Here is a 15,829-nt window from a genome sequence, read left to right on the forward strand (position 1 = left end):
TCAGTTCGTCAAATTTCTGGCCTTCTAGAACTGCCCCGGTCAACTGTAAGTGCTGTTATTGTGAAGTGGAAACATCTAGGAGCATCAACGGCTCAGCTGCGAATTGGCAGGCCACACAAGCTCACAGAACGGGACAGCCGAGTGCTGAAGCGTGTGGCGTGAAATAATTGTCTGTCCTCGGTTGCAACACTCACTACCGAGTTCCAAAGTGTCTCTGGAAGCAACATCAGCACAATAACTGTTCGTCAGGACCTTCATGAAATGGGTTTCCTTGGCCGAGCAGCCGCACACAAGCCTAAGATCACCATGCGCAATGCCAAGTGTCGGCTGGAGTGGTGTAAAGCTCACCGCCATTGGACTCTATAGCAGTGGAAACGTATTCTCTGGAGTGATGAATCATACTTCACTATCTGGCAGTCCAACAGACAAATCTGGGTTTGGCGGATGCAAGGTGAACGTTACCTGCCCCAATGCATAGTGCCAACTGTAAAGTTTGGTGGAGGAGGAATAATGGTCTGGGGCTGTTTTTTATGGTTCGGGCTAGGCTCCTTAGTGCCAGTGAAGGGAAATCTTAATGCTACATCATACAATGACATTCTAGACGATGCTGTGCTTCCAACTTTGTGACAACAGTTTTTGGAAGGTCCTTTCCTGTTTCAACATGACAATGCCCCCGTGCAGGAAGCGAGGTCCATACAGAAATGGTTTGTCGAGATCGGTGTGGAAGAACTTGACTGGCCTGCACAGAGCCCTGACCTCAACCACATAGAACACATTTGGGATGAATTGGAACACCAACTACGAGCCAGCCCTAATTGCCTAACATCACTAATATTCTTTTGGCTGAATGGAAGCAAGTCCCTGCAGCAATGTTCCAACATCTAGTGGAAGGCCACAGAAGAGTGGAGGCTGTTATAGAGGCAAAGGGGGGGACCAACTCCATATTAATGCCCATGATTTTGGAATGATATGTTTGACGAGCAGGTGTCCACATACTCCTGGTCATGTAGTTTAGACTAAATGAAGGTGAGGCGGAGGTATGTCTACAAATATGCTGTATTCTGACCTCGACTTAATTCCACCACCTTTACACTCGAGGAAACCATGAATAAGGTCTAGCGAACCTACCGGTTCCAAGTGGAAAAAGCATCTACTTTCTTTTTTTCCTGATATAAATAATAACATTCTCCATGCAACTTGATAAGAACTTGATAAGAGCTAGGTCAATGACTAATCTGATTGACACTTGTTTCAGATAAATTTGAACTTAGAATTGCTGGAGTCAAATGTCAAATCAAATCAAATCTAAGTTTATTTGTCATGCGCGTCGAATACGACAGGTGTAGACCTTACAGTGAAATGCTTACTTACAGGCTCTAACCAATAGTGCGGAAAAAAAGGTGTGTGTGTGTGTGTGTGTGTGTGTGTGTGTGTGTGTGTGTGTGTGTGTGTGTGTGTGTGTGTGTGTGTGTGTGTGTGTGTGTGTGTGTGTGTGTGTGTGTGTGTGTGTGTAGGTAAGCAAAGAAATAAAACAACAGTAAAATTACATTTGAAAATAACAGTAGCAAGGCTATATACAGACACCGGTTAGTCAGGCTTATTGGGGTAGTATGTACATGTAGGTATGGTTAAATGACTATGCATATATGATGAACAGAGAGTAGCAGTAGTATAAAAAGAGGGGTTGGCGGCTGGTGGGACACAATGCAGATAGCCCGGTTAGCCAATGTGCAAGAGCACTGATTGGTCGGGCCAATTGAGGTAGTATGTACATGAATGTATAGTTAAAGTGACTATGCATATATGATAAACAGAGAGTAGCAGCAGTGTAAAAGAGGGGTTGGGGGGGGCACACAATGCAAATAGTCCGGGTAACCATTTGGTTACCTGTTCAGGAGTCTTATGGCTTGGGGGTAAAAACTGTTGAGAAGCCTTTTTGTCCTAGACTTGGTACTCCAGTACCACTTGCCATGCGGTAGTAGAGAGAACAGTCTATGATTGCAGTGGCTGGGGTCTTTGACAAATTTTAGGGCCTTCCTCTGACACCGCCTGGTGTAGAGGTCCTGGATGGCAGGCAGCTTTGCCCCAGTGATGTACTTGGCCGTACGCACTACCCTCTGAATTGCCTTGCGGTCAGAGGCCGAACAATTGTCGTACCAGGCAGTGATGCAACTGGTCAGGATGCTCTCGATGTTGCAGCCGTAGAACCTTTTGAGGATTTTAGGACCCATGCCAAATCTTTTTAGTTTACTGAGGGGGAATAGGCTTTGTCATGCCCTTGTATGTTGACCTGTTTAAAGGTCTTACGTCGGCTATGGAGAGTGTGTTCACACAGTCGTCCGGAACAGCTGATGCTCTCATGCATGCCTCAGTGTTGCTTGCCTCGAAGCGAGCATAGAAGTGATTTAGCTCGCCTGGTAGGCTCGTGTCACTGAGCAGCTCGCTGCTTCTCGTTGTATTCTGTAATAGTTTGCAAGCCCTGCCACATCCGACGAGTGTCGAAGCCGGTGTAGTATGATTCAATCTTAGTGTGAAACCAGTCATATGAGAGCAAACTGAAGCATATTCACATATCAACTTTCCCACAGTAAAGTTTATGAAATGCTCTGCCATTATGCAGAATTTAAATTGTACAACCTTTTAACTTGCAGGGATGGGCACTCTCAAATCTTTTAATAATGAGTTACTCCGACTTTCTCTATTTCCTATTTCTATCATGTTAAATATTAGCCTCTATCAGTATCGTCCGTCAGTAGGCTTAATATCAACACATATTCAACTGCCAATGTACTTTTAGTTCCCTTCAGTTGGTTTAGCCTACATTATCATTCCATATAATTCCATTGTTTAGTTTACCTTAATTTGCTTCCTCTGTTCTCCCTATTATAATTCTATGTACACTAATCTTCCAACATTACTGTGGGTTAAAGAACTGAATGTGTCACGCCCTGACCTTAGAGAGCCTTTTTATTCTCTATTTGGTTAGGTCAGGGTGTGACTAGGGTGGGCAATCTAGTTTTCCTATTTCTTTGTTTGGCCTGGTATGGTTCCCAATCAGAGGCAGCTGTCTATCGTTGTCTCTGATTGGGGATCATACTTAGGCAGCCTTTTTCCCACCTTAGTTTGTGGGATCTTGTTTTTGTATAGTTGCTGTGTTAGCGCTACAAAACTTTACGTGTCGTTTATCTTTCTTGTTTTTTGGTGTTAATAAATCTTTGATGTACGCCTACCACGCTGCACCTTGGTCCGATATTTTCAGAATGGATCAAAACAATGTTTTTTTTCTTTCATGCTAAAGGCTCTCCAAACCTGTTTTTTATGATTCATAAATACTTTCCTAACCCCATCTACAAGATCAGAGTATTTTTAAAGCTACCAATTGGTGCTGAAACAAAGACATATGCATATACTGTAGATGGCTTTCTTTCATTGATTGCTAATATTCTGAACCTGTTCTCTCTATATATTCTATTAAATCTGTCGACAAAATTCCAATTAAAAAGGTACACTGTATTTAAAGGGATGACTTAAGATAAATGTAGTGAAAACCGTATTGAATGAAAATCTGTTGTCCAGCGAGTGGGAGGGTTTTCAGCGATTGAATTACATTTATTCAGCGAGCGGAATGGAATCACGCCTGCAAAGCCCTTTACACATCTTCATGTTAGTCTGAATTCCAACTACTGAGAAGTAAGTAGGAAAGGAGTGCGTAGGAAAGGCGTAATTTCCTAAGTCGGAATTGGGCCCCATGTGTTTAGTTCTTAGTTGGACCACAAGGGTTCAAAAGGGTTCTTCGGCTGTCCCCATAGGAGAACCCTTTTTGGTTTCAGATAGAACCCTTTTTGGTTCAAAGTAGAACCCTCCGTGGAAAAGGTTCTACTTGGAACCCAAAAGGGTTATTCAAAGGGTTCTCCTATGGGGACAGCTGAAGAACCCTTTTGGGTTCTAGATTATTCATTGTCAGACAGTTAATGTACGTGTGCAGGCACATAATGTACAGTATGTGTATGACAGTAGACTATTTATTTTTAATGTCTCCATATGTTTACCTTTTCCAACACAAGGACACACAAGGCATGCCAAAGTTATGTCAGAGAGTGTCTCCTCAGTGATTTTGCAAACATTTGGGATGCAAACACTTGATCCAGCTCCTCTCCAGCTCCAGACAGCCTAAGAAAACAGAGTGCAGCTCTGAGCCAAGCTACATGAAGGCCCCTGGCCAAGTAAAGAGAGACTCCGGACCACTGGCCTCAATGGCCTCTCTTAAAGCAAACACATTAAATTACATTGGTGCATGATGTCATTTGAATCTGTTTTCTGAAGTTGTCGATTATGTAAGTTGTTTGAGCTGGCACACGATTTAGGTCAAATGTTGCTGTCCAGTGGGCCCGTTGTGTGTTTTCTTAAATAACTCATTTAGTCACAGAATGGCATATATGGCCTGCAGAAACACGTTTGAGATGTATTGATATTTTACAAGAGGTAAGAGAATAAACATGTTGACTTTAGGATGCTGAGAACAACCTTTTCATGCATTTAATTTCAATTCACACCCAAAGGAACAGCAACATAATGCATAGCTCTGGTGAGTGATTGGGGCTTGCTAGCTTTACATTGGCAAGCTGTGTTGGTGTACAGTTAGAGAATGAAAATTGTCTGTGATTATGCTTGGTGGATCATGTACAGTATGCTGATCGTACACGTATTTTCTCCCAGCCTTCTCGTCTCTGCCTCTCACTTGCCACTCTTCCTTTCAGCGCTCGGTTTTCTTTCTTTCCTTTTTTCTTTCTTTCTCTCTCCCTCTCTACCTCTCCCCTTCACACTTTCTCTCTTGGCACTTTAAATTCACCAGCAGGGTTATCACGAAACAATGGTCTAGGGATTGAATTGGGATTGGGCTTTTCTGTGTATGTTCGCACAGCTCACGGAATATGTTTCATGTGACTTAGGGACCCTTTCAAAGACTTAGTGAGTGTGTATTCAGTGGAGCCAATGCATTTGCTGCACCACAGCCTTGCAGCAAGGGACCTGGACTACAGTGATACCGCAGAGGGAATACAACCCCACTGACACTGCAACCCAATCCCTTTGCCTGTAGGATGGGGGAAAGGAAGAGCAGCTTCCTTATGGAAAAACTCATAAAGCAGCAACAGTGTGGACAGGCAGGCAGACCGGTGTGTGTTGGAGAGTGCTTGATACAAGAATCAGGTTTCTTTTCCTGGAGAGGTCAGTGAGTTTGTATAGCAGACATATGGGAATTATAGGGAGATGGACACAGTGTGTCTAATAGAGGGATGGAATGTCAGGGGTGGAATGTCTCTTTGACAGGAGGTTACTGAGCTGGCCCATGGACAGCATGACAAGCACATTGTTTCATTATATTTTTACATTTGAGTCATTTAGTAGATGCCCTTATCCAGAGTGACATACAGGAGCAATTAGGGTTACGTGCCTTGCTCAAGGGCACATCGCCAGATTTTTCACCTAGTCAGCTCGGGGAGTCGAACCAGCAACCTTACAGTTAGCCTACAGTCCCAACGCTCTTAACCGCTGAGCTACCTGCCGTATGAGCTTATGAGTGGTTTTGTGTGTTGCTACATGTTGCATAGACGTAACGAGACAAGTCGAGAGAAAATGTGGCACTACAGAACTCCTCCACTCCACCATCCTCCTCCACTCTTTCGTCTGGTTCCCCCACCTCTGAGGAGGTGAAGTTGAGGGCTACAGGAGCACAGCCAGACAGCCAGGCCAGAAGAAGGTAACTGATAGGACAACAAGGACTACCTTTCAGGGAGCCACAATAGACAGGCTACATCTACACCCTGATAGGATAGGCTTTGCTTTGCCTCTGTAGAATTGGAGTTTTGATTTATTTCATCAATATGACATTGTTCAATTCAAAATGAGACCTGAAGCCTGATTCTTGAACACCCTAACCTATGTATAGCTTGTATAGCTGTTTAAGAGCGTCTCCCCTGGTCCCCCTCTCTCTCCTCTCTCTCAGTCTGTAGTGAAGCATGCCTGCATGGGGTCAGAACACTTCAATCAAAAAGCCATTATCTCGGTTTAACTGTGTGTGTGTGTGTGTGCACACGCGAGTGCGTGCGTGCATGCGTAGGATTTCTGTAAGTATTTTTTATTTTACTCTGTCAATTTATGGCAGACAGTAAATGCGGGTCGACTCAACATACTGTATGTATATACTTCTGTAAGGCTTATGCATATGTCCTCCATCATTTCAGAACAGTAAAAACTGATAGTTATTAAAACTCCTTTTCAAAGGCATTCCAATGATATTCAGGATTTTGGAGGGAGTTGAGGTTCAAGTAGATGCTCTCATCCTTGGTCCATATGCTTTTCTATTTGTCTAGCGGTCGACTTCATTCCAGCAGTCGTTGACCTGATCTGAGCCCCAGCTCCTCAGATAGAGTGTCTCATTAAGAAATATCCTGTCACGGTCTACAGAAAAGGCAACACTGGCAACATTAACCTGCACTGCTATGGAAGGAGCACACACTGACTACATCTGGTTTGTGATTTTCCCAAATCAGCAAGAAAGATTTCGTCATCAACTGGCCAAAACCCATTCTCCTTCATTTCCAATGCAATGATGTGTCTGTGGAAACAAATCAGTCTGTCTGTGTCAAGAGGACGGGCCAAGTATCATCATAACATTAAACAATGAAGAGGTCAAGTGGTAAAGATGACCTCTTAGGTACTTCAGATTGATCTCAGGTCTAGATACCAGAGCAGGCCCGCGGACCGATGCACTCATATCTTAAACATTTGAACCGGGGACTTACGCCATCATACTATCCCTATATCTTGGGGCAAATTACAGCTATCCTGAGGATATGGATGCCATCATGGAATTTCCCTTCTTACACAGGAAAGAAATGGGGTATTCTCAACATATAATTAAGTAGGATACAGTACGCCAAGACTGTGCTCATTCTACTCTTGTGTTGGTTTAACTGTGCCTCAAGCAGGAAGTCTTTTTTTCACAACTCATCTTCTAGGCTTATGGGCGCCTCTTTGCCACGTAATATAATTGAAATAAACAACCTTTACAAACTACAGCAAGGTTTAGGATTGTATGACAAAACCGCTATGGTGCTTTCTTTATTTTAAACATAATTACTTGAGGGGTGTGGAAAGATAAAGGAGATGAAACATGATTATCTTGTCTTTAAAAAGCAAAATGTCTATGATAATCTTCAGAGAAGACTTACAGTAATTCACAGCCTGGAAAAATACTTGTATGCCTTCTCAGTATGATGTAATTACATGGTCAGTCATCAAAATTTTCTGACTTATCTTCTTACGGAAGAATCAAAGGCACTTACAGACAGAGACAGAAGCACGGGGAAGACTCTGTCTATGCCACAAACGGACTGTCATCTTTTCCAGTTCTCTTTGAGACCAGTTTCATATACTGGGCTTATTCTTGCATTGCTGTTACATCATTTCGTTGTATTTGTGTTTGTGCTTGTTTTTGAGTTCATTTTTTATCCCAACGTCCTGTCTCTTGATGTTTTTCTAGCCCAGGACAACCCAAACAGTCTGAGACACAAATACAACTTTATCGCTGACGTGGTGGAGAGGATCGCCCCAGCCGTGGTTCACATTGAACTCTATCGCAAGTAAGAGCGGCACCTGTGTGTGTGTGTGTGTGTGTGTGTGTGTGTGTGTGTGTGTGTGTGTGTGTGTGTGTGTGTGTGTGTGTGTGTGTGTGTGTGTGTGTGTGTGTGTGTGTGTGTGTGTGTGTGTGTGTGTGTGTGTGTACTTGTTTTCCTACATTATCAGGACCCCAATGTCCTAACATTTCACCTTAATGTCCTGAAAAGGTAGGAAAACAAGAACTTTTTTCAGGTCCTGAATTTGTTCAAATGCTATTTTAATTTGAAGGGTTAGGTTTAAGGTTTTGGGGTTAGGTTTAGGGTAAGAGTTTTTTGGGGTTAGGTTTAGGGTTAGGGAAAATATTTTTAATGGTGAAACATTTTACACTCCAAAAAGTCCATAAATTTCACGTAAACACAGCTGTGTGTGTATGTGTATGTGTTCGTCCTTGAATATCTGTAGACACATACCAGAGTTTACTTTTACAACCCACCTGGATGTGAGACCACACTAGTTGGTAAAACATTTAAGTTAAAACCCTCCCTTTTAACGTACTTCTCCTTCTGTCTTGCATCCTCTTTCCCTGTCTTTATGTCTCCATCCCCCTTCTCCCATCCCTTTATCTCTATAAATGTATCTCTCTCTCTTTCTCTCCCTTTCTGCATATCTATCTCCCTCTCTCCCGCTCTCTCAGGATGACGTATTCCAAGCGGGAGGTGGCAGTATCCAGTGGCTCAGGGTTCGTGGTGTCGGAGGATGGACAGATTGTGACCAACGCCCATGTTGTGGCCAATAAACATCGAGTAAAGGTGGAGCTGAAGAGTGGCGCCACCTACGACGCCAATATCAAAGACATGGACGAGAAGTCCGACATCGCACTCCTCAAGATCGACTCACCGGTAAGAGGGGACACCAGAGGTCACAGACATAGCTCAACAGTTCAGAATTTAGTACAAATGACTTTATTCAAACAACTTAACCCATGAATAACTGACATAGGAGACAAACGGACACATAGGGAAGAAGTTTACACTTAGAAACAGTTGCAAAATTGTGGTAGTTCGCTTGTGTTGTGTGCTACGCATTCCGTTACAAAGATCAAGTTTCAGGTTTTATTATTTATTGTCGATGTAAATTGTCTGGTGGCGATTTTTATGAATTGTTCAGCAGTCTAATGGCTTGGGGGTAGAAGCTGTTGTGGAGTCTTTTAGTCATAGACTTGATGCTTCGGTACCGCTTACCGTGCGGTAGCAGAGAAAACAGTCTATTACTTGGGTGACTTGAGAGTCTGACAATTTTATGGGCTTTCCTCTGACACCGCTTATTATATAGGTCCTGGATGGCAGGAAGCTTGGCCCCAGTGATGTACTGGACTGTTTGCACTAATCTTTGTAGCGCTTTACGGTCAGATGCCGAGCTGTTGCCATACCAGGCGGTGATGCAACCGGTCAGGATGCTCTCGGTAGTGCAGCTGTAGAACCTTTTGAGGATCTGGTGGCCCATGCCAAATCTTTTCAGTCTCCTGAGGGGGAAAAGGTTTTGTTGTGCCCTCTTCATGACTGTCTTGGTATGTTTGGACCATGATAGTTCGTTGGTGATGTGGACACCAAGGAACTTGAAACTCTCGACCAGCTCTACTACAGCCCCGTCGATGTTAATGGGGGCCTGTTCGGCCTGCCTTTTCCTGTAGTCCTCGATCAGCTCCTTTGTCTTACTCACATTGATGGAGAAGTTGTTGTCCTGGCACCACACTGCCAGTTCTCTGACCTCCTCCCTATAGGCCGTCTCATCATTGCCGGTGATCAGGCCTACCACTGTTGTGTCGTCACCAAACTTAATAATGGTGTTGGAGTTGTGTTTGGCCACGCAGTCGTGGGTGAACAGAGAATGCAGGAGGGGACTAAGTACACACCCCTGAGGGGCCCCAGTGTTAAGGATCAGCGTAGCAGATGTGTTGTTGCCTACTCTTACCACCTGGGGGCGGCCCGTCAGGAAGGCCAGGATCCCGATGCAGAGGGAGGTGTTTAGTCCCAGAGTCCTTAGCTTAGTGATGAGCTTCGTGGGCACTATGGTGTTGAACGCTGAGCTGTAGTCGATGAACAGCATTCTCACATAGGTGTTCCTTTTGTACAGGTGAGAAAGGGCAGTGTGGAGTGCGATTGAGATTGTGTCATCTGTGGATCTGTTGGGGCAGTATGCGAATTGGAGTGGGTCTAGGGCGTCCGGGAGGATGCTGTTGATGTGAGCCATGACCAGCCTTTCAAAGCACTTCATGGCTACCGACGTGTGTGCCACGGGGCAGTAATTATTTAGGCAGGTTACCTTCGCTTCCGTGGGCACAGGGACTATGGTGGTCTGATTGAAACATGTAGGTATTTCAGACTCGGCCAGGGAGAGGTGGAAAATGTCAGTGAAGACACTTGACAGTTGGTTCACGCATGCTTTGAGTACACGTCCTTGTAATCCGTCTGGCCCAGCAGCTTTGTGAATGTTGAACTGTTTAAAAGATTTGTTCACATTGGCTACCGAGAGCGTTATCACACAGTCATCCAGAATAACTGGTGCTTCAGTGTTGCTTGCCTCGAAGCGAGCATAAAAGGCATTTAGCTCGTCTGGTAGGCTCACGTCACTGGGCAGCTCGCGTCTGGGTTTCCATTTGTAGTCCGTAATAGTTGTCAAGCCCTGCCACATCCGACGAGCGTCATAGCCGGTGTAGTAGGATTCAATCTTAATCCTGTATTGACGCTTTGCTTGTTTGATAGTTCGTCTGAGGGCATAGCGGAATTTCTTATAATCGTCTGGATTTATCTCCCACTCCTTGAAAGCAGCAGCTCTAGCCTTTAGCTCAATGTGGATGTTGCCTGTAATGGCTTCTGGTTGGGATATGTACATACAGTCACTGTGGGGGGGGGGCGTCATGGATGCACTTATTGATGAAGCCGATGACTGAGGTGGTGTATTCCTCAATTTTTTTATTGTAAACCTTTATTTAACCAGTTAGGCCAGTTGAGAACAAGTTCTCATTTACAACTGCAACCTGTCCAAGATATAGCAAAGCAGTGCGACAAAAACAACAACACAGAGTTACACATGGGATAAACAAACGTACAGTCAATAACACAATAGAAAAATTTGAATACAGCCTGTGCAAATGAAGTAAGGAGGTAAGGCAATAAATAGGCCAATAGTGGCGAAGCAATTACAAATTAGGAATTTACACTGGAGTGATATATGTGCAGATGAGGATGTGGAAGTAGAAATACTGGTGTGCAAAAGAGCAAAAAAACAAATATGGGGATGAGGTAGGTTGTTGGTTGGATGGGCTATTTACAGATGGGCTGTGTACAGCTGCAGCAATCGGTAAGTTGCTCTGACAGCTAACGCTTAAAGTTAGTGAGGGAGATATAAGTCTCTAACTTCAGTGATTTTTGCAATTCTTTCCATTCATTGGCAGCAGAGAACTGGTAGGAAAGGCGGCCAAAGTAGGTGTTGGCTTTGGGGATGACCAGTGAAACATACCTGCTGGAGTGCGTGCTACGGGTGGGTGTTGCTATTGTGACCAGTGAGCTGAGATAAGGCAGAGCTTTACCTACTAAAGACTTATAGATGACATGGAGTCAGTGGGTTTGGCGACGAATATGTAGCGAGGACCAATCAACGAGAGCGTACAGGTTGCAGTGGTGGGTAGTATATGGGGCTTTGGTGACAAAACGGATGGCACTGTGATAGACTGCATCCAATTTGCTGAGTAGAGTGTTGGAGGCTATTTTGTAAATGACATCGCCGAAGTCAAGGATCGGTAAGATAGTCAGTTTTACGAGGGTATGTTTGGCAGCATGCATGAAGGAGGCTTTGTTGCGAAATAGGAAGCCGATTCTAGATTTAACTTTGGATTGGAGATGCTTAATGTGAGTCTGGAAGGAGAGTTTACAGTCTAGCCAGACACCGAGGTACAGTTGAAGTCGAAAGTTTACATACACTGAGGTTGGAGTCAAAATTAGGGGGCGCCATTTTCACTTTTGGATAAAATGGTGCCCAAATTAAACGGCCTCGTACTCTGTCCTAGATCATATGATATGCATATTATTATTACTATTGGATAGAAAACACTCTGAAGTTTCTAAAACTGTTTGAATTATATCTGTGAGTAAAACAGAACTCATTTGGCAGGCAAACTTCCAAACAGGAAGTGAAAATTCTGAAATGGGTCGCTGTGAAAGGCATCGCCTATTCAATTGCCTAATATTTATGGATATGTATGCACTTCATACGCCTTCCACTAGATGTCAACAGGCAGTAGAACGTGGAATGAAGTGTCTAGCCTTATGTGGGACCGAATGAGAGCCTTTGGAGTGACAGGTCAATCATATTGCTAGTTTTTGGCCACGCATTTGGGTATGTCATATCTTTGTCTGCAAATCGTTAGATAGACACGAAGAAATGCACCGTCTGGGACGTTATTGGATATATATGAGAAAAAAATCCTGAAGATTGATTCTCAACTGAGTTTGACCAGTTTATTCGACTTTTATTATCACATTTAGAAGTTTTCGTTCATTGCGTCAAATCTTCATGGACACGTGAGCTACACATGCTAGCCAAAGTTGCTACAACTTGTTCTTCTTCGACAGAAGAAATGGACATTCTAAAACAAAACAACGATTTTTTGTGGAACTAGGATTCCTGGCACTGCGTTCTGATGAAAGTTCAAAGGTAGGGGAATATTTATGATGTTATTTCGTATTTTTGTTGACTCTGTTGACTCCAACATGGCGGAGAATGGCTGAGCGCTGTCTCAGATTATTGCATGCTGTGCTTTTTACTAAAGTAATTTTTTTTAATTTAACACAGCGGTTGCATTAAGAACCAGTGTATCTTTAATTATATGTACAACATGTATTTTTCATCAAAGTTTATGATGAGTATTTCTGTATTTCACGTTGCTCTCTGTAATTATTCTGGCTGTTTTGGAGCCATTTCTGAACATGGCGCCAATGTAAAACCACGATTTCTGGCTATAAATATGCACATTTTCGAAGAAAAAAAAATTCATCTATTATATAACATGATGTCATAAGACTGTCATCAGAGGAAGTTGTTCAAAGGTTAGTGATTAATTTTATCTCTATTTGTGGGTTTTGTGAAAGCTATCTTTGCGGTGAAAAAATGGCATTGTGTTTTGGGATATGGTAGTGAGCTAACATAAATATATGTTGTGTTTCCGCTGTAAAATATTTTAAAAATCGGACATGTTGGCTGGATTCACAAGATGTTTATCTTTCATTTGCTGTATTGGACTTGTGATTTCATGTACAGTATTTATAATATATGATATTCCCTGTTGCGCTAGGCTAGGCTATTCTAGTCAGCGTTTCTGAAGAGAATGATCCCGGATCCGGGATGGGTATTGAGTAGAAGTTTTAACTCGTTTTTCAACCATTCCTCAAATTTCTTGTTAACAAACTATAGTTTTGGCAAGTCGGTTAGGACATCTACTGTGTGCATGACACAAGTAATTTTTCCAACAATTGTTTACAGACAGATTATTTCACTTAAAATTCACTATATCACAATTGCAGTGGGTCAGAAGTTTACATACACTAAGTTGACTGTGCTGTTAAACAGCTTGGAAAATTCCAGAAAATTAGAAGCTTCTGATAGGCTAATTGACATAATTTGAGACAATTGGAGGTGTACCTGTGGATGTGTTTCAAGGCCTACCTTCAAACTCAGTGCCTCTGCTTGACGTCATTGGAAAATCAAAAGAAATCAGCCAAGACCTCAGAAAAGAAAATGTAGACCTCCACAAGTCTGGTTCATCCTTGGGAGCAATTTCCAAACGCCTGAAGGTACCACGTTCATCAGTACAAACAATTGTACGCAAGTATAAACGCCATGGGACCACGCAGTCGTCATACTGCTCAGGAGATGTGTTCTGTCTCCTAGAGATGAACATACTTTAGTGCAAATCAATCCTAGAACAATAGCAAAGGACCTTGTGAAGATGCTGGAGGAAACGGATACAAAAATATCTATATCCACAGTAAAACGAGTCCTATATCAACATAACCTGAAAAGCCGCTCAGCAAGGAAGAAGCCACTGCTCCAAAACCGCCATAAAAAAAGCCAGACTACGGTTTGCAACTACACATGGGGACAAAGATCGTAAATTTTTGCGAAATGTCCTATGGTCTGATGAAACAAAAATATAACTGTTTGAGCACAATGACCATCGTTAAGTTTGGAGGAAAAGGGGGGAGGGTTGCAAGCTGAAGAACACCATCACAACCATGAAACACGGGGGTGGCAGCATCATGTTGTGGGGGTGCTTTGCTGCAGGAGGGACTGGTGCACTTCACAAAATAGATGGCATCATGTGGAAGGCAAATTATGTGGATATATTGAAGCAACATCTCAAGACCTCAGTCAGGAAGTTAAAGCTTGGTCGCTAATGGGTCTTCCAAATGGTCAATGACCCCAAGCATACTTCCAAAGTTGTGGCAAAATGGCTTAAGGACAACAAAGTTAAGGTATTGGAGTGGCCATCACAAAGTCCTGACCTCATTCCTGTAGATAATTTGTTTGCAGAACTGAAAAACTGTGTGCGAGCAAGGAGGCCTACAAACCTGACTCACCAGCTCTGTCAGGAGGAATGGGCCAAATTCACCCAACTTATTGTGCGAAACTTGTGGAAGGCTACCCGAAACATTTGACCCAAGTTAAACAATTTAAAAGCAATGCTACTAAATGCTAATTGAGTGTATATCAACTTCTGACCCACTGGGAATGTGATGAAAGAAATAAAGCTGAAATAAATCATTATCTCTACTATTATTCTGACATTTCACATTCTTAACATAAAGGGTTGATGCTAACTGACTTAAGACAATGAATTTTTACTTGGATTAAATGTCAGGAATTGTGAAAAAGGTGTATGTAAAAGGTGTATGTAAACTTCAGAGTTCAACTGTATTTATAGTTGTCCACATATTCTAAGTCAGAACCGTCCAGATTAGTGATGCTAGGCGAGCGGGCAGCGATCGGTTGAAAAGCATGCATTTCGTTTTACCAGCATTTAAGAGCAGTTGGAGGCCACGGAAGGAGTGTTGTATGGCATTGAAGCTTATTTGGATGTTTGTTAACACAGTATCCAAAGAAGGGACAGATGTATACAGAATGGTGTCGTCTGTGTAGAGGTGGGTCAAATAATCACCCGCAGCAAGAGCGACATGATTGAAAAATACAGAGAAAAGAGTCGGCCTGAGAAATTAACTCTGTGGTACCCCCATAGAGACTGCCAGAGGTCTGGACAACAGGCCCTCCGATGTGACACACTGAACTCTATCTGAGAAGTAGTTAGTGAACCAGGCGAGACAGTCGTTAGAGAAACCAAGGCTGTTGAGTCTGCTGATAAGAATACAGTGATTGACAGAGTCGAAAGCCTTGACCAGGTCAATAAAGACAGCTGCACAGTACTGTCTTTTATCGATGGAGGTTATGATATCGTTTAGGACCTTGAGCGTGGCTGAGGTGCACCCGTGACCTGCTCGGAAACCAGATTGCATAGCGGAGAAGGTATGGTGGGATTCAAAATGGTCAGTGATCTGTTTGTTAACTTTGCTTTCGAAGACTTTAGAAAGGCAGGGCAGGGTGGATATAGGTCTGTAACAGTTTTGGTCTAGAGTGTCGCCCCCTTTGCAGAGGGGGATGACCAAGCTTTCCAATCTTTAGGAATCTTAGACGATATGAAAGAGCGGTTGAACAGACTAGGAATAGGGATTGCAACAATGGTGGCGGATAATTTTAGGAAGAGAGGGTCCAGATTGTCTAGCCCAGCTGATTTGTAGGGATCCAGATTTTGCAGCTCTTTCGGAACATCAGCTGTCTGGATTTGGGTGAAGGAGAAGCGAGGGGGTTTGGGCCAGTTGCTGCGGGGGGTGCAGAGCTGTTGGCCGGGGTTGGGGTAGCCAGGTGGAAAGCTTGGCCAGCCGTAGAAAAATGCTTATTGAAATTCTTGATTATTGTGGATTTATCAGTGGTGACAGTTTCCCAGTCTAAGTGCAGTGGGCAGCTGGGAGGAGGTACTCTTATTCTCCATGGACTTTACAGTGTCCCAAAACCTTTTGAAATTAGTGCTGCAGGATGTAAATTTCTGTTTGAAAAAGCTAAGCTTTGCTTTCCTACCTGACTGTGTGTATTGGTTCCTGAT

The 15,829-nt window shown here is 43.3% G+C and overlaps 1 protein-coding gene across 2 annotated transcripts in view; it reads left to right on the forward strand.

Annotated features, from left to right (window-relative positions):
* Positions 1-15,829, forward strand: part of LOC129836399 (serine protease HTRA1A-like) — a 40,958-nt gene that overhangs the window by 2,767 nt on the left and 22,362 nt on the right. For both annotated transcript variants that reach the window (XM_055902505.1, XM_055902504.1), the window contains exons 2-3: positions 7,544-7,643; positions 8,315-8,519. In XM_055902505.1, the coding sequence (XP_055758480.1) occupies positions 8,316-8,519 (204 nt within the window). In that variant the 5' untranslated portion in view covers positions 7,544-7,643; position 8,315. The remainder of the gene's footprint in view (positions 1-7,543; positions 7,644-8,314; positions 8,520-15,829) is intronic.

This window comes from Salvelinus fontinalis, chromosome 37, assembly GCF_029448725.1.
Source record: "Salvelinus fontinalis isolate EN_2023a chromosome 37, ASM2944872v1, whole genome shotgun sequence".
NCBI classification, from domain to species: domain Eukaryota; kingdom Metazoa; phylum Chordata; class Actinopteri; order Salmoniformes; family Salmonidae; genus Salvelinus; species Salvelinus fontinalis.